At 44.3% G+C, this 26003-nt stretch overlaps 1 protein-coding gene across 1 annotated transcript; it reads left to right on the top strand.

Moving 5' to 3' along the window:
• Positions 1 to 1806: 1806 nt before the first annotated feature.
• On the top strand, positions 1807 to 16947 carry Rs1 (retinoschisin 1). The gene is made up of 6 exons (XM_087902565.1): positions 1807 to 1937; positions 2292 to 2317; positions 4581 to 4736; positions 13199 to 13340; positions 13801 to 13996; positions 16773 to 16947. The coding sequence occupies exons 1-6, from the start codon at positions 1807 to 1809 to the stop codon at positions 16923 to 16925; spliced, it is 804 nt and encodes a 267-aa protein (XP_087758691.1). The 3' UTR covers positions 16926 to 16947.
• Positions 16948 to 26003: the final 9056 nt, after the last annotated feature.

Below are 26003 nucleotides of genomic sequence, written 5' to 3'. Positions count from 1 at the left end.
CGGAGCCTTAGGGAGGTTGAGAACCACCGGTTTAGAGAGTAAGTTCCCAAATGTTTTTTTTAATGATGTTACTTCATTATTTAGTGTGCACACGTGCCACATTTTCTTTATCCATTTCTCTGTAGAAGACCATTTAGGCTGGTTCCATATTGTGGTTACTGTAACTAGTACTCTAGAAGTGTCTGTGGTGTGTGGTGTCACCCGTTGCCTCAGGATCCTGCTACCACAGCTATGCCGCTCTTACCACCACTGTGCCTTGCTTGCCATGATAGACTGCCCCCTGGAACTCTTAGCCTGGAGAGAGCTTTGCGTAGGGCGCTTCCTGCAGGTGCCTTGTCACCAGTGAGAAAGTAACAATGCAGACCCGTTTGTTAAATGACGGGTCTATACAACTGAAGAAAAACCAAAATTTCTTCTGTTCCCATATGTCTTCTGAAACCATGTTGATTCTGAGTCACCATTTAATTCCCGACACCAAATGTATTTTTTAAAATGCACGTGGAATATGACTGAAGGGCTGGGGATGTAGTTCAGTTGGTAGAATGCTTGCTTAGTTTGAATTAATTAAATCCCCAATACCGTATAAACCAGGTTTGGTAGTGGGTAGTGATATTTCATCTGTATTCTAATAAATAAAGCTTGCCTGAAGTTCAGAGAGTAAAACAGCCACACTGGTCAGCCTTATACTTATAGACCAGGCAGTGGTGGCACACACCTTTCACCCAACTAGCCACACCAGTTTGCCATAGAATCCAGGAGGTAGTGGTGTACATCTTTAATCTCAGCACTAGAGAGGAATATAAAATGGGAAGAGACAGCTCTCAGGCACAGTCTCATTCTGAGATTCTTGGAGGCAGGATCACCATTTCAGACTGAGGTAGAGGTAAGAGCCAGTGGCTGACTGACTATTTTGCTTTTTTGACCTTCAGGTTGAACCCCAATTTCTGTCTCTGGGTTTTTATTTATTGTGTTACAGAAGTGCATGCCTTTAATCCTAGCAAAGGGAAGGTGGAGGCAAGAAGATCAAGATTTCAATATTATTCTTGGCAAAAGAGCAAATTGGAGGCAAGCCATGACACGTGATACATAAGACTGTCTTTAAAAAAAAAAACAATGAAGGAAGAGAGGGAGAAAGAGGCGGAGGGTGACTGAAGGGGCTGAGAGTGTAATTCAGTGGTAGATTGGAGGCTTAGCATATTCCAGGCTCTGGGTTCCACAAAACAAACCAAGCACTCAAAACTGACTGGAGGCAGCCAGGAGTGGGTGTTCTGCCCCAGGGAAGAACAGCCCAGTGTCAAACAGTTGGCCCTGAAAACATACATGCAAATAGCATTATATGGATCAGTTTATATTTAGGAATGTGTATATATGTATGTATGTATACACAAACACATGCACATACACATCTATGCATGCAAAAAATCATTAGTGAAAAAAATGCCATGAATTTGAAGGAGAGTGCAGATGGGTATGTGGAAGGGTTTGGAGAGAGGAAAGGGAAGGAGGAAATGTAATTATATTATTACCTTAAAAAAATGAACCAGGCAGTGGGGTACACTCCTTTAATTTCAGCATTCAGCAGGCAGAGGCAGGCAGATCTCTGTGAGTTCAAGGCCAGCCTGGTCTACAAAGTGAGTTCTAGGTCAGCCAGGGCTGTTACACAGAAAAACTCTGTTTCAAAAAAAACAAAAATAGGTAAATAAATAAATAAATTTTAAAAAGGCTTTTCTGGAAAAAAAACGAGGGGACTGGGAAGATTTATATTAGAATGCGAATGGCGTTGACAACGACAGTGAGAAATAAAGCATGTCGGGGCTGTTAGATGGCTCTGCAGGTAAAGCCAAGGCTGATGAGCTCAACTCAATCCTGGGAATCCGCATGGTGGTAGGAGAGAACCAGACTTCTGCAAGTTGTCTGGTCTTCACACTGGTGCAATGGTCGCGTTACTCCCCCACTTCACCCACCCCCACACATAAACAAGTAAACAAACAAACAAATAAATAAGTGTAGTTTAAAAAAGAAAGGTGTATTGTGCCCTGCTTTGGCATATTGATGTATTTTCCATAATTCTATAAGGAACAAAAATAATAACTGTCATCCTTTTCTTACCTCATTTCCCAGCATTGGTGGAAGCATCTCCTGGTGGATGTACCCTCACCGGGACTTCTTCCAGAATGAGCTTCTAAACTTTCAGGGCATTATTTTCAGTTTGCTTTTCCATGTGACTGATGATTCTGTGGAATTTCTCTCTTTTCTTAATTTCTATTTTCCTCTCCTTTTCTTTTGCTCAGCCACATTGGGATTATCATCGACAGAGGTAGGTCACAGTAAGAAGACTGGAATTTCCATCATTATTGCTTTTGAAGTTAAACGAATTGTATGAGTCTAGCACTGTTTGGGGGAGCATGCAGACATGAAACCTAGGGCCTCGTGCAAGCTAAGGGAGTGATTTGCATTGAGCTACACACACCTGAAGTCTGAGAGTGTTTTTTTCAAATGCATACTATTTTATTTGTGTGTGGGGTGTGTGTACATGAGTGTTAGGGTGTGCACACCCGAGCACATGCATTTGAAGGTGAGGGGAAGACTTTGGATGTCATCCTCTATTGTTCTATCCCTTATTGCTTTGAGACAAGTGCTCTCGCTATACCGGAAGCTTTCCTTTTAGGCTAGGTGGGCTGGCCAAGAGCTCCCTGAATCACCTGTCTCTAGTCCCCTAAACTGGAACTACAGGCACATGCAGCCACACCCAGTGTCCTGCCTAGGTGCTGCAGATTTGGACTCAGGTCCTCATATTTGCACAACGAATCCTCTTACCCACTGAGCCATCTTCCCGGTACCTTTTCAAATGTATTTCTAAAAAAAGTTTTAGACTAAAATTAGGCCTGTCATTCCAGCACTTGGTAATCGGAGACACTCAAGGCTAACCTGGCTGCACAGTGAGTTTCAGGCCAGCCTGGGCTACAAAGTGACACCCTGACTCAAAAGAAAGAAAGAAAGAAAGAAAGAAAGAAAGAAAGAAAGAAAGAAAGAAAGAAAGAAAGAAAGAAGAAATAAAAGAAGAAAGGAAGGAAGGGTGAGGGCGGGGAGCAGCTAGGAGCATAGCTCAGTTGTCGGAGTGTTTAGCATCCACTAGCATCCATGGTCCAGCACTACATTAAACTGGATGCGGTGAATGCGGTGGTGCAGGTCTGTAATCCCAGAACTCTAGGGTAGAAGCCAGGTGTCAAGGGCTCCTTTGACTACATAGAGAGTTCAAGGCCAGCCTGGAATATGTGAGAACCTGTCTCAAGGAAATAAGAAAAACAAATAACAAAACCAAAAAATCTAAAAAATCCCTACCCAGACCTATTTTAGGTACCTTTGCTCATGCTAGGTCACACCCCTAATAAGACTGGTGGGGCTTCTTTGTTCTTAGGATTTTTCTATGTAGCACAGATACCATACCCAGTTAGATTGGCATCTGTTTTGCTGTTGTTACTGTTGCTTTTTTTTTTTTTTTTTGAGGCAGATTCTCATGTAGCCCAGACTGACCTGGAATTTGATATATAGCTGATGATCACCTTGAACTCTTGATCCTCCTATCTCTGGGATTACAGTCATGTGCTTACACCACAGGTAGTTTTAAAATCAGATGCCTAGATAGGACCCTCCAGGGAGCATGAGGAGTCCAACTTGTACTGGAACTCCATCCCCAAGGAAGTGAACATTATTAGCCTACGGCGACAGACATTTACTTATTTAGAATCAAAGATGAGAAAGCCATGGTGGAACACGTCTTTAAACTTAGCATTTGAGATGGAGAAGCAGGAGAAGTAGGAGGTTCAAGGCCATCCTTGGCTACACAGAATGTTGGAGGTCAGTCAGCCTGTCCCTAGCTTGAAACACAACAAAAAGGGAATTGGAAGATGGCTCATTTGGTAACGCTCGCCTCTCATGCACAAGGATTGTGTTCATTCAATAGAACTTAGAAAACATTTTGGGCATGTTGGCAGGAGCTTGTAATCCCAGTGCTGGGGAGGTGGAGGTAGGAGAATCCCAGGGCACGCTGGCCAACCAGTCTAGCCTAAATGGTGAGCTCCAGGCAGATAAGAGACTCTGCCTCAAAGGAAGCAGATGGAATTCCCGAGAAAGGCACCCAGCTGTTCTCTAGCCACCACACATGAGTATCCAAGCACAGGTGCACCCGAACATGTGCACATGCACATACACATTTTTTTAAAAAATGGAATATAGAGCTGGGGTACCTTCATTGGAAGAATGTTTGCTTAGCATGCATGAAGAAGCTCTTGATTTGATCCTAAGCACCATATAAACTGGGCAAGGTAGCATCCATCTATAAACCCAGCACTCACAGGAGAATCGGGGGTTCAAGGTCATCCTCTGCTATGTAGTGAGTTTAAAGTCAGCCTGGGGTACGTGAGAGAGACCTTGTCTAAAAACAGCGGCAGTGAGAATAACCCAAGCAAACAAAGTAACATGGAATCAAAGAAAAGTGGCCACCGTGTGTGTTCAGGGGCACACACTGTAATTTGTGAAACTGACCTTTGCAAACAAGCTGCTTGTGGTACACTGGCCAGTTGCCTTTGACTGTGACTTCTGTGACTTGTATCGCTCTGGCTGCCTGCAGGATGAGGGAGAGGACCCCTGGTACCACAAAGCATGCAAGTGTGATTGTCAGGGAGGAGCCAATGCTCTGTGGTCATCTGGAGCTGCCTCTTTAGACTGTATTCCAGGTAAGTGGCTCAACACCCCCTTTCTCCTTCCAACGCCCAGTTCCTCTGCTTGTGTTTTCTCCCATGCCCACTGTGGGAGTCACATCTCACGCTGGCCACTGCTCCAACACGCTCCTTCCCTCTCTGCTTGACTGAGATGGTCAGATGAGACCCAACTGTCAAGGCAATCTGAAAATAACTCAAGAGTGGGGGGAGTCCCCTTCTTATGGCTATCAGAGGAAGGAGCAGGTTCTATGTCCTGTGATTGATGAGTAGTCCATAGTATGCACTTGGAGTCAGGCTGTCTCCAAATCAACTTTGAAGATAGGGAGGGCAAGAATCTGGAAAAACAAGTTGCTTCAGTTCTAGAAACCAAATTATTATTGTTTCTTGGATTGTCAGAGTTCAGCCAAAATGGAGGAGCTCTACAAAATGGTACAGTCCTGGCCAACACTAAATTCTGCCATTGTGGGTTTGGAAGTAGCCACAGACATTTTGTGAACACATAAGCATGGCTGTGTCTCAATAACATTTTATAATAAAGCAGGCACTGGTGAGCCCAGGTATGGTGCTACAAGCTTGTGATTCCCAACACTTGGGAGGCAGAGGCAGGAAGATCATGAGTTTGAGACAAGCCTGGGCTACATAGTGAGACACTGTCACTAACAAACAAAACAAACAGGTGGTGAGTCGAACGTGGTTTAGAGGTAACAGTTTGGTGACTCTGCTCTGTGGGGCTGTTAGGAGGAATAGATAGGACAAGGCGTCATTGTGTTGAACTTGGCCAACTGCAGCCTTCACTAGACATTGGTTCTTTTGTTCTGTTACCTCCTAGGAGTTCACACTGAGAAATCAGAGCAGACTTGCAGAGGCTTGCACTGTCTCTGCAAATATTTGTGAGGCTTAATCCTTTCCAGGGCCCAGGGCCAACTGTGCATGAAACTGGCCCGGCCATACCTCTCCCGGTTATGACAGTGCCCTTCAATCTTGTTTTCTCATCAGAAACTTAGTCTCTTCAGAGAACTGTGAGGTCAGGATGGGGAGCTGGGGGACAGGAAGGCTGTTGAGTGAAGCGGGGTTTTTCCTTAGGGATGTTGTCTCATTATGTTTGGTGGTGGGGACTCATGAAGTTGTTAAATGCTGGTGTGATCTACCCAGTCTTAAAGGACCTTCTCTAGTAATGCATGTATAAATCTGTTCAATGACTTTAGTTGCACACCTACTGTGTGCTGGGCACTGGTAGGAAGTCAGGAACAAAGGCTTTGGCTCCGCCATGGTGAGCGTTACCATTTAGGAAATGATTTTTTTTTCTGCTGCGGATGGGGAGATATGCCTCCTCCCGATGGAATACCCTCTAATCCAGTGCTTCTCAACCTTCCTACTGATGCTGCGACCCTTTAATACAGTTCAAGTTGTGGTGTCCCCGAACCATAAGACTATTTTGTTGCTACTTCATAACTATAATTTAGTTACTGCTTGAATCATAATGTAAATATCTGATATGCGACCCCTGTGAAAGGGCTGTCTGATCCCCCAAAGGGGTTGAGACCCACAGTTTGAGAACCCTGGACTAATCCTGCAGCAGAACTCTCCATTCTTATGCCCGAAGGGGAAGAATCACACCGGGGCACAGGTAAAAGGTGCAGGTGGGCACTGTTTCTCCTAGCAAGCACAAGGGTTTTAGAGGAGGAGGAAGCAAAGCAGGAAGTGAGTCCACCCCCCTCCCCACAATCTCCTGAGGTAACAAAGGGCTGTCTCTAGTGTCTAGACTTCTAAGTTGCCAAAGATGGAAGCTTTATGAGAAGCAGTCTTTATCCACAATTCAATCTGCTACACTTAGATGCAGAAACATGTTTGAAGGTATAACCACGGATAAAGTGAGTAGCTGCCTTGTTGAGGGGGAAGGGGCTTTGTTGGAAGCCAGGTGGGGCCTGCCAAGAGTAGATCTGCTGTTTTCCTCAGAGCCCTGTCCCTTCCTTCTCCTACCTGGTCGGCTTGACCATCATCCACGCTACCGTAAGCACTCTTTCCTTCTTATAGTGTCTGACCTCACCATTGTGAGCCCAACATTTGTTAGCCAAAACGTTTCCCATAGGGATATGAGATCTCCTGGGATTTCATTCCAAAGAAGCTTCTTGGAAAGTAGACAGAGGGCTAGGGATGCAGCTCTGTCAGCAGGGGGCCTTCCTAGCACATACAAAGTCCTGGGTTTGACCTTTGGGGCTCAGGATCCCAGCACCCTGGAGGTGCAGGAGGATCATTATTTCAAGACTGTACTCAGGGCTATCGAGGGAGTTTGAAGCCAACCTGGATTACATAAGAAACTATGTCGAAAATAAATGAAGAGGGCCCATGGCTCACACAATGGCGGGAGAGGAAGGCTGCTTGGAGTTGTCCTCTGACCTCCAGATATACACTGATTTCCACATGTGTGCGCTGGCACACTCCCTTCAACCCCTCCCCAAATAAGTAAATATATTAAAACTACAGGAGAAAAAAACAGAAAAGAAATTGAATAGGTATTGTTCATGAGGCTTGCCTATATTAAGTCAACCACCTGAGAAGCTGAGAAGGTCCTACTTTGGCTATTTGGTCCCTTATGGAGTTGCCATGACCTTGACGTTCTAACCTGCTACTATATCTTGGCATAAGTGTTCTCTTTGTAGCGTTTTTTTTCTAACACCACGGATACTTTCAGAAAGGAAAAGCAAAGCCCACGTCATTGTGTTAACTGGCTGTTGTGTGAAGGAAAAGATTCAAGGCAGCAGGACGAGTCTCAGGCTTCCAGGAGTCAGTCGTTGGTCAGTTTCAGTCTCTCGTGGAATGCCAAGAACACCACTTCGTCCGTCTGGATCTTGATGTCGAGTGCTTCCATCAGGGCCTGCCTCAGGAGGGGAGATCCTAGAAAGCACAGAAGTATGGGTGCTGTCACTCAGAGCTGCCCAGAGAGGGCACAGGGCTACTTAGGTTAAAGCCTCGGGGCTCCACCCACAAACTAGAAGGCCAGGGACCTTTAGCTGCAGCTAAAACTGTTACAAATACCAATTCTGCCTTTCCCCCAGCTGAGCTAAGATCGGCCTGGCCTCTCAAAGATGGGCTATAGCAGGGCGGGGCACGAGAAAGCCTAAGCAATCCAGGGGTTCTGGCTGGGGATATAGTTGAGTGGTGGAACACTTGCTTCACATGCGTGAAATCCTAGGTTCAATCCTCAGCACTACAAACAACAAAAACAAAGATAATCCAGTGGTTCCTCAGAAATTTACTTTTGCTCCAGATTTATAGGCTATGCAAATGCATATAATCTTTTATAAATATTTTTCTGTTTCATTATTCTACATTGTATTATCATTTTGTATTTTCGATTCTAACACACACACAAATGCAGAGTAGTATTCATAGTCTCAGGAATTTCTTGTCAGAAATGTTCCTGAGCTGCCCTGTCCTCCCTTTTAAAAGACAGGATCTCTTGTTGCCAAGGAGGACCTTGAACTCTTGATTGTTCTGAGAGCTACAGTTGTAGGCAGGTTCCACTGGATTAGTTTTCTTTGGGTTTCTTTAAGCTAACTTTATTCTCTTTTGTGGTACTTGGGATTAATCCTAGAGCCTCACACCACAAAGTACTTGGTGAACTACACACCAAGACTTTGTACATGTTAAAGAGAACTCTACCACTGAGCAACATCCATATTTTGACTTTAGCCCTGAATATTCTTTATAAACAAGACTGGGCTCGTGTTTACAGACCCACAAAATAACAGACAGAATAAAGCAAGCTACCCTGTTAAGTACCTTAGCAACCCATTTCACAGGCACCCTTACACATCAAGGGGCACTTGCGCCATAAAAGATGTAAGGTTTTCCTTTAAGAGTGAAATGACTATGGGAAACATGTACTAAGGGCTGCCCGGTGACTTGAGATGGACCAGTAGTAAGCTTTCTGTGCAAGCTTGAGGACCCGAGGTTCAATTCCCAACACCCTCATTAAACACTGCATTGCACACCTTTAATCTCAGCACTTGGGAGGCAGAAGCAGGTGGATCTCTGTGAGTTCGAGGCCAGCCTGGTCTACAGAGTGAGTTCCAGGACAGATGCCAAAGCTAGGCAGAGAAACCCTGTCTTGAAAAACAAAACAAAACAAAACAAACATAAAACCCCACCACCACCAACAACAAAAACTAGGCATCACGAGGTGTGGATGCACACACTTTTAATTCTAGCACCCAGGAGGTAGAAGCAGGCAGGTTTATGAGTTTGAGGCCAGCCTTGTATACACAGTGAGTTCCAGGCTAGCCAGCACTACTAGGTGAAACCTGATCAAAACAACAACCAAAACCAAGAACAAACAAAAACTAGGCATTACTGTGTATGTGACCTTAGCATTAGTGAATGGAGACAGGTGGATTATGGGAGTTTGGTAGTTAGCCAGTCATGAAAAAACACTGAGCTTCAGTTTAGTAAGAGACTCTTGTCTTTTTTAAAAATCTTTTTTCATTATACATACCAATCCCAGTTACCACTCCCTCCCCTCTTCCCATTTCCTGCACTTTCTCCTCCACTCCAACCCCCCCATCCACTCCTCAGAGAGGGTAGGTACATTTCTTTGGGGAAGGTCCAAGGCCCTCCCTACTATATCTAGGCTGACCAAGGTACCCATCCAAAGAGAATAGGTTCCAAAAACCCAGTACATGCAGTAGGGATAAATCCGGGTCCCACTACCAGTGGCCCCTCAGTCTGCCCCAGCCATACAACTGTCACCCATATTCAGAGGGACTAGTTTGGACCTATGCTTGTTCCTTCCCAGTCTGACTGGAGTTGGTGAGCTCCCATTAGCTCAGATAGACTGCTTCAGTGGGTGTACCCATCATGGTCTTGACCTTTTTGCTTATATTCCCCCACTCTTGAGCTAGGTTTTGGGAGCTCAGTCAAGTGCTCCAATGCGGGAAGAGACCCTGTCTTAAGGCAGAGAGTGATAAAGGAATTCACCCAACACCATCTTCTGCTCTCCACTTGAGCATGTACACTTGTGGCACACATGCATACAACACACACACACACACACACACACACACACACACGATAGTGTGTAGTAGCTGTTTACAATAAAATCACTGGCAAAAACTTGGGAAGGTAATGATCTTTGTGGGTTCGAGAAGGATCAGCCCTTTGAAGATTGCAAGAACTGCCTGGGGGTGAGGTCTGGGCTCCCCAGGAAGTATATGGCTGTTTACGGTGGAACCTCTCTGTAGGCCAAATTTCCTTAGAATCTCTAGATGGTTTCCTGAGGGTGTCCAGAGGGCTAACTCATTCTTGGTCCCATTCCTCGGTGGAATCATGTCTCCAGTGAACTCAGGCCTCCACAAAGTTCCTTTTGCCTTAAGCTGTGGCTGTCGCCTCATCATTCAAGTCCCTCATCCTGAAAGATGCTGACAGTTGGGTAGGTGGAGTAGAAGACAGACAAGCACAGCAGGGCTGGATTTCTGCCATGGTAAGTCCAAAGAAAAACATGCAAAACCAAGAAAGAATCCATCGAGCTTCATGAGTTTACCCCACAACACCAACCAGTATTACAGCCTGCACCTTTTCAGCTAGGCACTGTACTCCAAGTCTACAGGTGCCAAACATGATTTCACTTTATCATTTTCCAAGTGGCTTGAGGCACTATTACTATGGCACCCATTCACAAGGTGAGGAAACAGGCTCAGAGGGCGTTAAGAACTAAGTTCACCGGCACTGGGCAGGCCACCTTATTTTTGACTGCTCATTATAATTGCCCGTGGCTCTGGGGGCCGGACTCCACTGCAATTCCAGCAGAGCATCTATGGCAATGTGGCACAGCACTGGCATGCCTGAAGCTCTGCAGTCTTTGCTTTGTGGCTTGAAGGTGTCAAGGCCTGAGAGCCAGAGCCCCAGACAGGAAGTTGGACGACAGCCGCTGCTACTGTGGGTCTTTAGCTTACTCCTGTCACGTGAGCGATGCAGGAACAAAGCACCAGAGTCCAGGAAAGGTAATGGGAAGAGCAAACGGCCACGAACAGGGACTGGAAAGTGAGACCAAGTTTCTTTCCCTTCTAGCCCATGGCCCTGAAGAGAAAGGGTCAAAAAGCAAAGGAATTTGGTCATTAGATGGTGGAAGCAGAATTGACTTAGAGATATTCAGTTAGAATTGGACAGAGTAAGGCTGGAAATGTAGTTAATTTGGTAAAGTGCCTTCATGGTAAACAAAGGGAAAAAAATCTGAGAAATTAAAGAACCTGAGGAGACAGGTGGGCGTACGTCTATAATCTCAGCACTTGGGAGGTGAACGCAGGAAAATCAAGGCCAGACTTAACTCTATAGCAAGTGTTCATAGTGAGTTTGAGGTCAGCCTAGGCTACATGAGACCTTGTCCCCCCCCCCCCCCCAAACCAAACCAAACAGGATAAGTGACAGGTGAAGGCCCATTAAAACCCTGTTTTCTGCTGTTGGGATCTTTTCCTACCTTCTGGTAGCTTGACTCTGTTTTGCAGGTTGGAGGGATGTTGGGGGCTGGGTGTTTGGCTCTCTCAATCCACCAGCCCACAGAATGTCTTCTCTGGCAGGCCAAAGCTTTTAAAATGCACTCTCAAAGTATGCTTGTTAAAAATACTCCACTCCGGGAGCGGAGTCCCAGCCACTGAATTCCTAACAAGCTCCCCTAATGATTTGGCCACACCAGGTGTGATTGAGTGGCTCATAAAGCACCGATCCTCTCTCCTGAAAGCTGGCAGGATTCTAATAGACTCCAAGGCCTTGAGCACTTGATAAACTCCAAATGCTGTCCCCTTAGTCCCGGCCCCACTGAGATGTATATACAGGTAGAAAAGAAGCTGAGCGGTCCTAGCCTGAAGCCTGCAGCTATTCTGTCTATGGCACCTCGGGGCAGGGCATGGGCGTTTCTGAACGTGGGGTGTGTGTGTGTGTGTGTGTGCATGTTAGACCTTGGGCATGCTACAAAAACCCACAATCACTGGTCTGCAGTCCCGGCCTGTTTTTTACTGAATCTAGGAAGGTGTCTACAAAGAAGACTCAAACATTCCCTGTTAGTTAATGTTCCAGGAGATGATGTCCCAGCATATACACATCTTTTGCTTGAACTTATATTTACAAATGGAGAACATAATTGCCTTTGCCTTATTTGGGAAACTAGGCGAATGGAGGTGAATAGATGTATATAAGGTTATCTTTTGTTTTCTATGGCATCCCAGTGAGGAACTGGATTAGGATTCAAGTAAGAGGTTGCCTATGTAAGTGGCTTATCGAATTACTTTTGCACAGACGTGCAGGGAAAGGACTGGGGGTTAGAGAGTTACCTAAGGATAGGAGGCCGAGGATCCTGCAGGTCCCCGCAGAGTGCAAATGACCTACAGTTGCCCCAGTTATCACGACTTCCTGCTATCTAGGCAGCGGGAACAAAGAGGGAACAAAGGGAAAACTTGACTAGATAACTCTCACAGACATTCTCTTGTATGTCCTCTGTCAGACGTTATGCCACGGAGTCACTTCTAACTTTGAGAAACTCTGGGAAAGGCTTTAAAATTGTGTATGTGTTTCATTTATTTATTTACTTATAAATAAATAAGGCAAGCGATATCGCTGCCCTTAATAAAACTGCTTCGTTTTTGTCAGAACAAAAGGGAGAATAGATGCTCCGTTGTCAATTGGCAAGGTAACCCAATGCTGGTTTTAATGTGAGGACTACTTACAAAAGAAAGGGAGCAGCAGGCAACTAGCCCCTAAGGACCACTTCGGCTGTCCCCATCTGAAAGGAAGTAGTCTCCTTCAGCTGTTGCCTATTCATAGTCGTCCTTTATTTTTCTTCAGACATGAGAAAATGACAATTCCCAAGCAGGAAGTCAGTCTCAGTATGTAATTGCCATTTCTGTTGCTCACCATTGTTTTCCGCCTATAATTGGCTTCATCTGCTGCTCAAGAACAATTAGAGACCCTAATGTTCGTGTGCAGCACAGTTCAACCTGTGATAATGAGGGAACTATAGCTGGCCGCCTGGCATTTCAATATGCTATTTTGCTGAGCACCTCTTGGCATTTAGGTCTCTAAACGGATGAGGGAGGCAATGCATTTCTCACACCCCCCCCACGGGGTTGCCATAGAACCCGCTTTTATGGATGTTGAGTGAATGTCTCTATGGCAAACCATTTACTTCAGTTCACCGTCATCCCGTGTGCGCACTTAATAGGAGGAGGTCCAGCTCGCTGCATCGAGTACCATGCTGAGACATGAAATGTCCTCCACTTGCAAAGTGCCAGTGTTCCTGTTTTGTTCTTGAAGCCATTTCCTGTCGGAGTTCTGGGATAAGGGGTTCATTCGTGCGTTTGAGTTTTGAGATGGGATCTCAAAACTTTCTCAGGGCAGCCCAGAGAAGCTGGGACCCCACATATACACATGCCGCCACTCTGGTTAGAGTTGTGGGGGGTTGAGTGTGTGTTGTGTTTTTTCCTCCTCAGAATGCCCCTATCACAAACCCCTGGGTTTCGAGTCAGGGGAGGTCACACCAGATCAGATCACCTGCTCCAGCCCGGAGCAGTATGTTGGCTGGTACTCCTCATGGACAGCAAACAAGGCCCGGCTCAACAGTCAAGGCTTCGGGTAAGTAGGGCACGCAGCCCAGGTGGAGTCATACTTTAAAAATAAAAAAATAAAAAGATGTGCTTTGAAAACTTAGGCCCGTCTCACAAACGGATGGCACATAAAGCACTTATTCAACAAGCCCCAACTGAGTGCCTTGCTGTGCCAAGGACTGCAAGTACAGTGGTGGCATTGGTGAGTTCCTTGGCATTGACACACAGTGACAAGGGGGAGACAGCCTGGACGCACAGCCCTGCACACTCATTCAGCTCCAGGGATGAACACTGCTGGGGAAATGGGGAAAGGAAGACCTCATCAGCTAAAGATGCCAGGGAAGTCTTTCCTGAGGAAAGACCCCGAGGATCCCCGAGTTGGGATGATGCCTCTTGGTGCTAGGAGTCCCTCAAAAATCTGTCACCTGCTGGCTTTTTGTAGAGATTTATAGAGAATGGCTCCTGGTAATTTGGTGTGTTCCTGGCAGGTGCGCTTGGCTCTCCAAGTATCAGGACAGTAGCCAGTGGCTACAGATAGATTTGAAGGAGATCAAGGTGATTTCGGGTATCCTTACCCAGGGACGCTGTGACATAGATGAGTGGATGACGAAGTACAGTGTGCAGTACAGGACCGATGAACGCCTCAACTGGATTTACTACAAGGACCAGACTGGAAACAATCGGGTAAGTGGGACTCACTCCAAGTCAGCTCCAGCTCACATCCCTTGAGACTTGCCCCAGCCTGCTGTCTGTGTGTCCTAACACTGACCCCTCTGCATGTCGGGTCATTTGTGTTCCATCTCCACTGTATGATCTGCTCTTTTTCCCAGACGTACCCGGGGCCACTAGCAGTTTGTAAATGAATGCTGCACTTTCGTGCCAAAGAGGTGGTTTCCTAGTTCTCAGTTAACAGCCTATAATCACTCGAAAACACTACCCTGGCTATCTGGACTGTTCCAAACTCACTGGATCACTGACTGTGGGGTTTCATGGGCCTGTCTTACTTGCTAGCACTCATTTGCATAGTTATGGCCTCTTCTTACTATTGACCGAGACTGACAGCTGCAAAGGAAGCCTAGCAAGTTAGCACTTTGAGGCTCGAGAGATGGCTCAGTGGTTAAGAACACATATTACTCTTGCAGAGAAGCAGAGTCCAGCTCCCAGCACCCGGATCATAATGTTCTGTAAGCCCAGTTCCAGGGGACCAGGTGCTTCTGGCTTCCAAGGACATCTGCACTCCCTGGCACATAGCCACACACAGGCATGTGTGAATACACATACCAGTAAAAGCAATACTAAAAACAAGTTTGAAAATATTAGCAATTGCTAATATTAAGATGAACTCATATTAATTGCCCAAATGGCTATTTAAAAGATGGTGTCAGTACAGACACACTTAATCTATTAAGCCTTGCAGGTTGAGTTCTAGATCTTCACTATGAACTAACCACATTAAGCACCTGGCTGTCTTTGTAATATATATATATATATATATATATATATATATATATATATATATATATATATATATAGCTGTTTGGAAATGGAAATGCTAACCCATTTTTTTTTTTTGGCCCAACAGTAAGGAATTCTTCAGGTTATTTCCGGTCTCTCTCCTGCCCTCTCAATGTGCAGCCCAGGCTGGTCCTGATCCTCTCGCCTCACTCTCCTGAATGCTCGGATTACATGCATGTGCCACCGCTTCCAGTTCTCCTCAGACTATTTTTGACATTTAATCGGATTATGTAGATATGTGTGACTGATAATCAGAAGGCCTTATAGTCCATGGTAGCAGTTTGCACAGTAAGACAAACATGGGTTGAAGTTCGGAGGAGTCTGACACAATGGGAAAAACCATTTTGATGCCTTCTTTTGAGACAAGGTTTCTGGCATCCCACGCTGGTCTCTAATTTGCATATGGCTGAGGATAACCTTGGCCTTCTGCTCCTCCTGCTTCTGTCCACCTCCTGAGGACTGGGATTGTAGCTGTGTACCATGGACAGTTTATGTGATGCTGGGGATCAGACCCCAGCATTTGGTGCTTGTTAGTCAAGCACACTACCAATTGGGCCACACCCCCAGCACCTCCTAATTTCATTCTCTGGCCTTACCAGTTGACATTAGACTTCTTTTGTAAGCCTAGGGCTTGTGAAGGCCTTGATGATGCTCTGAAGGAGGCACTCCACTCCATTCACGAAGTCTCAGGCCATATCCCATCAACTCCCTCTTCATTTTCTTCTGACTCGAATATGCTGAAGGACAAGCAGCTGAAGGAGGAGGCAGCTCAGGCCTTCTTGCTAGAAAGAAAGGCAAGATCACTGCAAACAGGGGCCGCCTACTTTGTGGCTAGATAAAGCTAAGTGCAGTAGTTAAATATTTTAAAGAGAAAGTTACAGGAGGAAATGAAATGCTCTTATGTCATGGAGCAGAACACGGTGACCCTGGAAAGAGTATGAAGAATTCAGAAATAGTGCCAAGCACCTACAACATTTTATGTTGCTTCCTGAAAAACATTAAGCAAACCTTTTATCTCTATGTCAACACCACCTTCTCCTTTCCAGAATTTTCCCTCTAGTTTAGTCTGTTTGTAAAAAATATTCTTCCAAGTCTAAAAGGCACTTGTCACTTGGAACACAGTAGAAACACACATTTAAGCTTTGCCTTCCAACTTCAGAGGCAGGTGCAGGTTTGACTTGAGTGCATCCTGGATGTCTTCGGAACACGTGAACACCTCTCTTGTGTGGGATGAGTCCTTTCAAATTTTTTTTTTTTTGTCAAAGGGTAAAGGATTAAAATGGAAAATTTGTGAAGAGACAAGATGCATATTCTAGCAACCATTCAATCGGACTCTGTAATGACAAAAATACTCTTATCTGTACTGGCTGTCAGGCTGACTGCGGGTCATGTGCAGCTGCTGACCACTTTAAATGTAGCTAATGTGGGCTGGGCATGTGGTACCATGGGAGAGTGCTTATTTGGCACATACAAGGCCTTCCTACAGCACACATGCACACACACACACACACAGACGAGAAACTAAATTTCCATTTACTTTCACTTCATATAAATTTAACTGGGCACACATGGCTATTGGCTACCATTTTGGATAGCACAATGTCCTCAGAGCATGTAGCTGTTTGTGATCATCCGGCCAGATTTTTATGGGGTGCTGCAAGTTTTCTGTAGTTAAGCCACTTTCTAAGATTCTCTTTTGTCCAAAATGAGGCTAGGGCCAGTGAGATGGCTGAACAGATAAAGGTACTTGCCACCAAGCATGGCAACTTGAGTTCAAGACTTAGAACCCACATATAGGAGAGAACTGGTTGGACTTCCGAAAGTGGTGTTCTGACTTCTACACACATACTGTGGCACATGTGCACGCACACACGCACACACACACATACACACACAATTTGTGTGTGGATATTATATGACCAGATTTCCTCCTTCCTCTGTTTAGGTCTTCTATGGAAATTCAGACCGGAGTTCTACAGTCCAGAATTTACTGAGGCCCCCCATCATTTCCCGCTTCATCCGACTGATCCCTCTGGGCTGGCATGTCCGAATTGCCATTCGGATGGAGCTGCTTGAGTGTGCCAGCAAGTGTGCCTGATGCCCATTCATTTCAGCTCAGTCCTGCCACAGTGGGAAGAGCTTGGGGCGGGGGGGGGGGCACCTGACATGTCACTGTGATGAATAGGGCTGTATCTTCTAAGTACTTTAAAATGTAGATTTGGGTAGAGAATATTTCACGTTTAAAAAGATATAGTTTGGAGTTTCAATGGAAGAAAAAAATGAGCATTTCTTGAACTCGGCCAAAGAAAATAAGAACAAAGAAAATATCCCTCAAACCACTTTCTTACATAAACCTAAATAGCAGGGGTAATTTGCTGCTCTCGCTCGCTCCCTCTCTCTTTTTCTTTTTGTCTAAGTGACACTGTCAAAGGTGCAGACCCAGAGGAACACAAAGCAGCTCTAATAATTTGAAAATTCTTTTTGGCTCTTACCACATTCAGAACAGGAGCATACGATTTTGCAAAGCCTCACAAGAATGCTGAAGGCTTGCCCTTAAAACTTTCATTAAATCCCGACTAAAGTGGACTGGAGACAAGCAGGCAGGCATGAATAAAGCAGTGGGGAGCCTGTAGCATGGGACCCAGAGGCTGTAAACAGCAACCAACCCACCAACCCACCGACTAGTCAAGGCTCCCCTCTCCTGGAACTGTCTTTGCCTGGAAGGGGTTTAGGTATTTAGCTATAGGCCCGAGGGAATTAGGGCCGTTCCTTTTACAATTAGCTCCATTCTAGAACCCATTCAGCCAGCTGTCCATCTGTGGTTACCAGGAAATGAATGCAAGGAGAAGGCTGTGTGTGTGTGGGTAGTGAGGATTCCCTTATACAGAGGAAGCCCAAATGACTAGACTACATCACATCTCTGTTCTCTATGGCTACAGTTTTCCACAAAAAGAACACACCTTGAAGCGCAGCTGAGGTAAAACATAGCTCTGGCTCCTAGGAGACCATGCTTTGTGGGAAGGGGTCAGAGCTCCTGTTATAGAGGACCATGTGGGGATGGCTCTCACTAAAGTGCTTGCTGTACAAGCATAAGGACTTGAGTTTACATTCCTAGAATCCATGTGAAAAGCTAGGCAGGTATGGTAGACATGCCCTTAATCTCACAATTTGAGAGGCAGAAGCAAGCAGAACTCTGTGAGTTCAAGGCCAGCCTGGTCTACATAGCAGTTCCAAGCCAGTCATGGCTACACAGTGAGACCCTGTCTCAAGAAAAAAAAAAAGCCAGGCATGGAAGGCTATACCTGTAAATCCTAGGACTATGAATCAGGTAGAGACAGGAGGATTCCTAGAGCTTGCTGGTCAGTCAGTCTAGCCTAATCAGTAAGCTCCAGGTTCACTGAGAAACGCAGTCTCAAAAAGAAAGTGAGGAGCGATTGAGGAAGAGACCAGATGTGGACCTCTGTCCCATATGTGTGCATACGTCAATTATGAGCAGGAAGAGTCTATTGCTCCTCTGTGGGATGCTTCTCCCCTCCGACCTCGGCCTTGCCTACTCAAACATGCTTGCTTTGACATGGCATCTGAAACCTCTTCTGGTAGGAATGGGCTTGGCTCATGGTTTTCTGGTTGGAGTAGCTCGTCTAGCAGGGAGCTTTAGAACCTGAGACAATGACTACTGCTCTTGGTCCCATTTGCCACCTGGAGTTCATGCTGTGTTTGAGGCCCTTTCCTGGGAGAGGTGTGTGGGGAGAAGCTGACAGTCCAGAGGATGGACACCTCCGAAGACAAGCCCCCCGCCCAGAGTAGCCTTGGTTAGCAGAGGTTTTTTCCTCTGGGATAACTTTCCATTTCTGGATATTAAAAGAATTGAATGGACTCACACAAAAATGACCTAAGATGGCTGGACTTGGTGGTGTACATCTTTAATCCCAGCACTTGGGAGACACAGACAGGTGGATCTCTGTGAGTTCAAGGCTAGGTCTACAGAGCAAGCTCCAGGTCAGCCAAAGCAACATAGTGAGACTGTCTCTCAAAAAATCAATCAATCAAATGACCTTGGATGTCACATTCTTCTTAGTGAATGGAACAACTTCTCAAAAGCCTCCAATTTCCTACCTAGCGTTTTAAAGTTCCACATGGTGTGTGTGTGTGTGTAGGGGAGCTGACACTGCACAATGACATTCCTAGAATTACTGCATATGTACAAATCCATTTTGGATGAAATTCCTGAAAGCAGACTCTTATTTGGAAAACTTAATTACTTCTTTTTTTTTTAACCACACTGAGTAATTGTCTGAGAAAATAACTTGAGTACTGATCAGGGAAAAAAAAAATAAACAAAAGGCTGTGAGTGTGAGGTGTGGATAAAGATCCATCCAGTAACAGTTCAGATCATAAATTTGTTTTGCAAGAGTTTTATTAAGTTCACATAAAAAACCTGTGCAATCATTACCACAAGTAACTTGAGCCTATTATCACCCCTGGAGGGATCCTCCAGCATGAGCCATCAGCCACCCCAGCCTTAGGTTACTCGTAATCCATTTGCTACCTGTAGATTTTTCATGTTCTGGGCCTTTCCCCACATAAATGGAATCCTAGGATATATAATAGTTCGTGGCTGGTTTCTTCTACTTATCATTGTGTTTTTAAAGTCTCTGTGTTGGAGAAGTACCTCTTCCCTTTCTGTTACTATCATTCCATGTAGGAATATTCAATTAGTATCTATCCATTCTTCTGGGTGGTTTCCACTTTGGGGCTGTTGCAAATAATGCTGTTTTGTGAACATTGATGTGCAAATTTTTGCATAGACATGTTTTATCTTGAGCATGCAAACATTTAGAATTATTGAGTCACTTGGTGACTTCATGCTTATCCTTATGAAGAATTACTTTCCCAGGTGGCTGCACCGTTTTCTGTCCCCACTAGCAATGTATAAAGCATTCCAATCTCTCCACATCATCAGTGATGCTTCTTGTCTTTCTTTAGAGCCATCCTAGAATGTGTGAAGTGGCATTCCATGGTGATTTTGATTTGCATTTCCTTAATAACCAATGGTGTTGAGCATTTCTTCAAGTGGCAATTTGCATATTTTTGGAGAACCATCTATTGAAACCCTTTCCCCATTTTAAAATTTCAATTCACTGATTCATTAAGAGTTCTTTGTATATTCTACATATAATCCTCTTATGCAAAATTGTTGTTGTTGTTGTTGTTTGAGACAAGGTCTCACTATGTAGCCCTGGCTGACCTGGAACTCACTCTGTAGACCAGGCTGGCCTAGAACTCAGAGATCCTGCTGCCTCTGCCTCTCAAGTTCTGGGATTATGGGTCATCACATCTGGCCTTTCTTCCATTTTTTAAAACTCCCTTGGTGAAGTCCTTTGAAGCATGGCAAAGTCCAGATTTCCAGGAAGTCCAACTTTCCCGCTGCTTCTTTTGATGTACTATCTGAGAAACTACTCCCAAGTCTAGGGTCAAGAAGGTTCACTCCTCTGTTTTCTCCAAAAAGTTCGAAAATTCTTACAAAAAAGAGTTTTAAAGCAAGAGTCTGATTTCATTCTTTGCATGTCAATACGCAGTTGTCCTGGTACCTTCTGTGGAAGCCCTTCCCCCAAATGAATGGTCTTTGTACCCTTGCCAAAACCAGTTGGCCTAGAATATGAGGGTTTCTTCTGGCCTCATAATTCTAGTCTTTCATAGTCTTCATTACTGTAGCACTGTAGGAAGTTATGAAATTAGGACATATGAGTCTTCCAATTCTGGTCTTTTCAAGATTGTCTTGGCTCTTCTGGGTTCCTTAAATTTCTAAATAAATATATCTGACGCCAGCCAGGGGTTTCACAATGGAAAATGCTTACAGTTTCAGAATTGAATAGACAACGGGGCCACTAAGATCTGGGACACATGTACCTGTGGGTAATTTGCTTTCAACAGCACACAGATTATTTATTTCACTAAATTTGTGACAGGATGTATTAAAAACTAAACTATTACTGAAGAAAACCTGAAGCCTAACAATCTTACTATTCGACGAAAAAAGTATGCTTGCAATACCATTTCTTTCAGGGGGTAATTCAATAAAATTATATAATAGAGCAAATTCATTCCTATCAGCGCATTTTGTTTATTTTTAATATTAGACTTTGGGTTATATGTGGAAGATTTTTTTAATGGTTTTGAGGTCTCATACATGCTAGTCAAATGCTTTACCACTAAGGTCCATCTGTAGTCTGCAAATTCAAACAAAACAAAGTAGCAAAACACTCAACATTTGCATACTTTTAATTAATCATGAAGCATTAAATGATGCTATTAAGAAAAAAAAATGGAAGTGATCCTGGTGCGTGATGTGGGAGGTTATATGGACAAAGCAAACTTTTTCCAAGTAGAGAAACTGCTATAAATTCGGTCTCAGAGCCAAGATTACATCCCATAAGTAATGACTGCTGACAGATGTACACCTCTCTGACCATATGAAGTGCAGTGTTGGAGGACAGCTGAAGAACACCCCATAAGCACTTTTGCTTCCCCAGTGAGGCCAGCAGCCCTACATGAAGAGCAAACAGAAACACACACCTAATGTACTAGCCAGAGCTGCTCTCGAAGGCCAGCTTTCCAGTCAGTGAAATTTCTTCCCAGTTTGATGATTGATTGGAGAGAGCGAGAGAGAGAGAGAGTGTGTGTGTGTGCGCACACGCACACATCCACAGAAGCCAGAAGAAGACATGGGATCTTCTGGATCTGGAGTTACAGGTAGCTGTGGACCACCCAATGTGGGTATTAGGAACTGACCTGAACTCGGGTCCTCTGGAGGAGCAGCAGCAAGGGCTCATAACTAGTAAGCCATCTCTCGAGCCTCTCTTCCCAGCTTCTGGGAACTATCAACTGAGGCACAAAGGCACAGCATGATATGATGCTAGCCAACATTTACCAACATCCTGTTAAATGTTTGGCAGCATCTCATTAGATGTTCACAACAACTCTAGGTTATAGACACTAGCAGCGTTTCCATTTAAAGGCAAAGAAGCTGAGGCAAGTCATGTCGGAGTTCAGTGATAAATCCACTAAGGCTATCTGTCTATTTAACTATTTTATCAGCATCCCTAGATTTCCAATAAGTTGTTTCACCGAAGAACTGTTCCATTCTTAAATCAGTCACTACCAGCTGGGAGATGTAGTAGAAGATGGCACATGAATTGGTGTAAGCTTTTAGAAAAAATTGGGCCAGGTGGTGGCTGCGCATGCAGGCCTTTAATCCCAGCGCTTGGGAGGCAGAGGCAGGTGGATCTCTGTTAAGTTCAAGGTCAATCTGGCCTACAGAGCCAGAACAGCCAAGACTGTTACACTGAGAAACCCTGTCTCAAAAAACCAAACCAAACCAAACACAAAACAATGTAAACAAACAAACGGAAAAAAAAAAGAAAGTGAACAAAATGGTATACAGGGCATGGTGGCTCATGCCTATAAACACAGGAGGTGAAGGCAAGGCAGTTCTCAGATAATTCTGACTTGGAAGCTAGCCTGAGCTACACAGGATCTTTCCAAGATGAAACAAAGCAACAAACCCCCCATACACTTGACTTAATCTTCATTTCTTATGAAACAGGGTCCTCTGACCGCCGCATGCTTGCTGGGGCACATGCATGTCTATACTCAGTGACAGACAGACACATAGAATGTGAAGTTCTGAGTTTCAACTCTTACCCCCTTTTAAGGAAAGACATATACAATTGGAGAATAACTGACAAATAAATACCATGAATTTGACGTTTCCCATCTCCCTAGCGAGCAGTATATAGCTATGCCTCCAACTGGACTATAAACTGAAGGGGTGCAGCCACTGGGCCTGTATTTACACTTTCTCCAGGAGAGTACGCTCAGTCGGCCTAAACCAGGCATCAGTTAAGCCTGCCTGTGCGTATTATCTAGCTGTTTCTGTGCTGTGTGCACAGTCTGTGGAGCAACAAAGCTTCTAAGGCCCATAGAGCCCCTTCCCTATTTGGCCCCTCTGAAAGAGTGCTAGCCCACCCCTGCTCTACAATGAGAAGCAGCCTTTCAGAGCTGATCATTTTTACTCTGCAGCGCTAAGCGTGCCAGGTTAGCATCTCTCTTCATTCTCAAACTACCAGGTGAGCACCACATGATATAGATGACAACACTCAAGTGGGAAAGAAACCAAAGTTTTCACAGTGCCATAAGGGGAAAAGAACTTTATAAATAGAAAAAAAAACCCATTAAGTGACAGGCTTTGCTTTGCTTTACATGAATTTCTCTCCTTTAAACTGAGTACAACTTCAAAGGCCCATTGCCCTCATTGGAATTCGAACACATTCTTGCTTACAAAAAAACACCTTAAAATGGAGCTGCTTGATTGTTCAAAGGCAAGAAGGACCACAGTGCTCAAGATTGGGAAAGCCTGGCAGTCACATGAGTCAGTGCAAAATCTGCATTTTATTAAAGACATGTGGGAAGATCCATTCAAAAATACATTGTGCTCAGTAAAAATGAACCATTTCATGCTGTTAATGGAGGTTACCACGGAGTAGATATTTGTAGAATATGTACAGCAACAATAGAAAGTTTACAGAAGTTTAGAATGGAATACATGCCAGAAAAAACTTGATAAGATGTACCAACACATGATACAAAGAGTTATAGAAACACTTTACAAATGGTTCATAATTAGCTTGTGAGGAATTTTAAGTATTCAACACTTTAAATTCAGTTTGGATTCAAAAATTAAAAAGATTAACAACCACATCACACCCTTGCCACAGTAAAAAGTATGGAATACACTTTATATAATGGATTATAAAGTCTGTGCAATTAAGAATGTCCACTGATTATCTACCACACATCGGATGGCATATCCCTCTGGCTTATCCCTGTCTTTGTTTTTAAAAATGAACAGGGGTTTCAATGTCACCCTGTCCTGTGCCTTCCCAGATTACCCCCTTCAAACTTAGTAAAGATTGAAGAAGTTCTGATAATTGTCTAAGTATATACAGAATAACTACCTGAATTCAGAATGGCACAAAGCAATTCTTGGAGATTGAACTCTGGGTTAACTATTTTGTTTGGCTTAATTGTCTCTGTTCATCAATGCAAATTTACAGTAAGAATTGACTTCTTCCTATGGCCACATCGCTACTCCTCCCCGAGGCCACTCCATCACTGATCTAAGAGTAAACAAGGAGAGGAAGAGAGAGACTGGTGACTAGAACCCACTGATCACCCCTAGGGAACATGGATTTTCTGCGAGCTTTACTTTCCACTTTTGGAAAATCGAAGCCAGTATGGAGAATACACATTCTCCAGAAGGAAAAGCATCGTCTTTCTCATGAAACTCTACTGAATTTAACCAGAGCTTTTGATGATTCTGGCAAGAAACACTTTAATCCCCAAACAGGGACAAAAGTCAAGGCATCTAGCATTTCGATTCCTGGGTTTCTTCGGATGAGACCTGAAGCACAGCACTAGGACCAGCTTGTCTATGTCTGAAATGACTCACAACAGCCTTCTGGGAAGGGAAATCCCCAACCAAAGGAAGTCCTGAGGGATTCTCAGCGGGTCTGCCAAACAGGAGGGGACACGGAGGGACAGATAAGGCCTCTTTCTCCCTGATACTCTGCCTGGGAAGAGCAGCAAACAAGGCAACTTCTAATCTGCATACAACACGGAGACTGATTTCAGATTCCCAAGGAGGATCAATTGGACCGAGGATCGAAGGGCGCGGAGAGAGCTTACCCTTGTGAGAAATGAAGGGCCTTCGAAGTGAAAGCACTTTCACTCGGCCGGTTCTGCTGGCCCCACAAATCCAGCGTACAGACTAGGACAATTTTATTTTTTCTGGCAAAACAAGAGACAACTCTCCCTTAAATGTGGGAGTGAACAGTTGAATGAAAATACAAGGCAGGTCAGGATCATATTTAACAGCCTACAGTAAATAGAAAGAAAGGTGGGTCATGCCCAGAGAGGAGAAAGGTGGAGTAGGGACCAGACCAAATGCTGATGAATTAACGAAGCACTGTGGGCAATGATGATTTATGTAAGTAACTGGTTTGCACAAAGTCTACCATCTTGTATAGTACATTCAATTAAAAAAAAAAGAATTGCATGGGCAATAGGCCCAGAGTTTCCTAGCCACCTGGCTTTTCCCTTCGGGTGTATAGAAACAGATAGGGGCTTCATTTTCTTGCATGGCTCCTCATTCATGGTTTCCAAGATTTTTTTTAATCAGTTGAACCAGACCTCAAGATAGTCTAGATTTCAGCTGTGCAAGAAGCAAAAGGGGAAACCACCACTTACAAGTTTGGATTTTTCATTTGTTTGATTTTTATTTTCTGGTCTTCTGCCCTTTTATAACTTGGTAGGGACCTTCTCCTAAGACTCTGGTCCCAGGGACTAGCGACATTTGTACTGTCTTTTTTGCAGTCCCTTTTAAAGAAATCAGCACTGTTATTTCTCAAACCATAAATGAACTTCAATGAACTTTTATTAGTGATGAACTGAAGAAGGCAAGGAAATAGCCTACTGCTTTCTGACTTGGATTAGTTAACCATACCACTGCCTCAGTTCACAGAAACAGGCATCTATGAATCTTCTTACCCATATAGGGGAGTTCAGTAGCCCGCTCTAATGCGGTAGGTAATGAACTTCTAGATGCAAAAGCAATGGCGCTCAGAACATAGGTTCTAAGCATAAAAGAGACGCAGTTTTGCTGAGTCCCAGCAGTGACTTCTAATGAGTTACTTGTTGTCCTTGCCAAAAGTTCTGTCACCACCAAGACCTAGGTGAACAGAATGGACAAAGCCTTCTACACACTGGAAAAGTAATCCTCTGGCCTTTGAAAAAATTAAACACATATGAGTTATTCTCAATACATGGCTAGAAGAAAATAAATGGCTTTTTTCCTTATTTACTCTAAAGACTAGTTTAAGTGAGGATACTATGATATCAACTAAGAGGTACTGGGAAGGGAGAATGGGATAGCATTTCCTAGTGGAGTCCACTAATTTTCTGATTAGGAACATGCTAAACTGGCTAAGTCTACAACCACAACATACTTTTATAATACACAGCATGACTAGAGACTGACCAGCATAGGTCTGCTTAGAATTAAATTATACAACTGCATATGGTGAGTCTTAAAGCATGTTTTAAAACAGATTTAACC

Source organism: Myodes glareolus, chromosome X, assembly GCF_982192425.1.
Source record: "Myodes glareolus chromosome X, mMyoGla1.1, whole genome shotgun sequence".
Taxonomy (NCBI): Eukaryota; Metazoa; Chordata; class Mammalia; order Rodentia; family Cricetidae; genus Myodes; species Myodes glareolus.
This window is presented reverse-complemented; position numbering and strand designations above follow the sequence as displayed.

Excerpts from the sequence above, each read along its gene's own strand:
- Rs1 (XM_087902565.1), top strand. The coding sequence starts at position 1,807 with ATGTCGGGGCTGTTAGATGGCTCTGCAGGTAAAGCCAAGGCTGATGAG. Across the intron at positions 2,318-4,580 it reads TGGGATTATCATCGACAGAG|TTGCCTTTGACTGTGACTTC; the intron begins GTAGGTCACAGT and ends TACACTGGCCAG. Across the intron at positions 13,341-13,800 it reads CTCAACAGTCAAGGCTTCGG|GTGCGCTTGGCTCTCCAAGT; the intron begins GTAAGTAGGGCA and ends TGTTCCTGGCAG.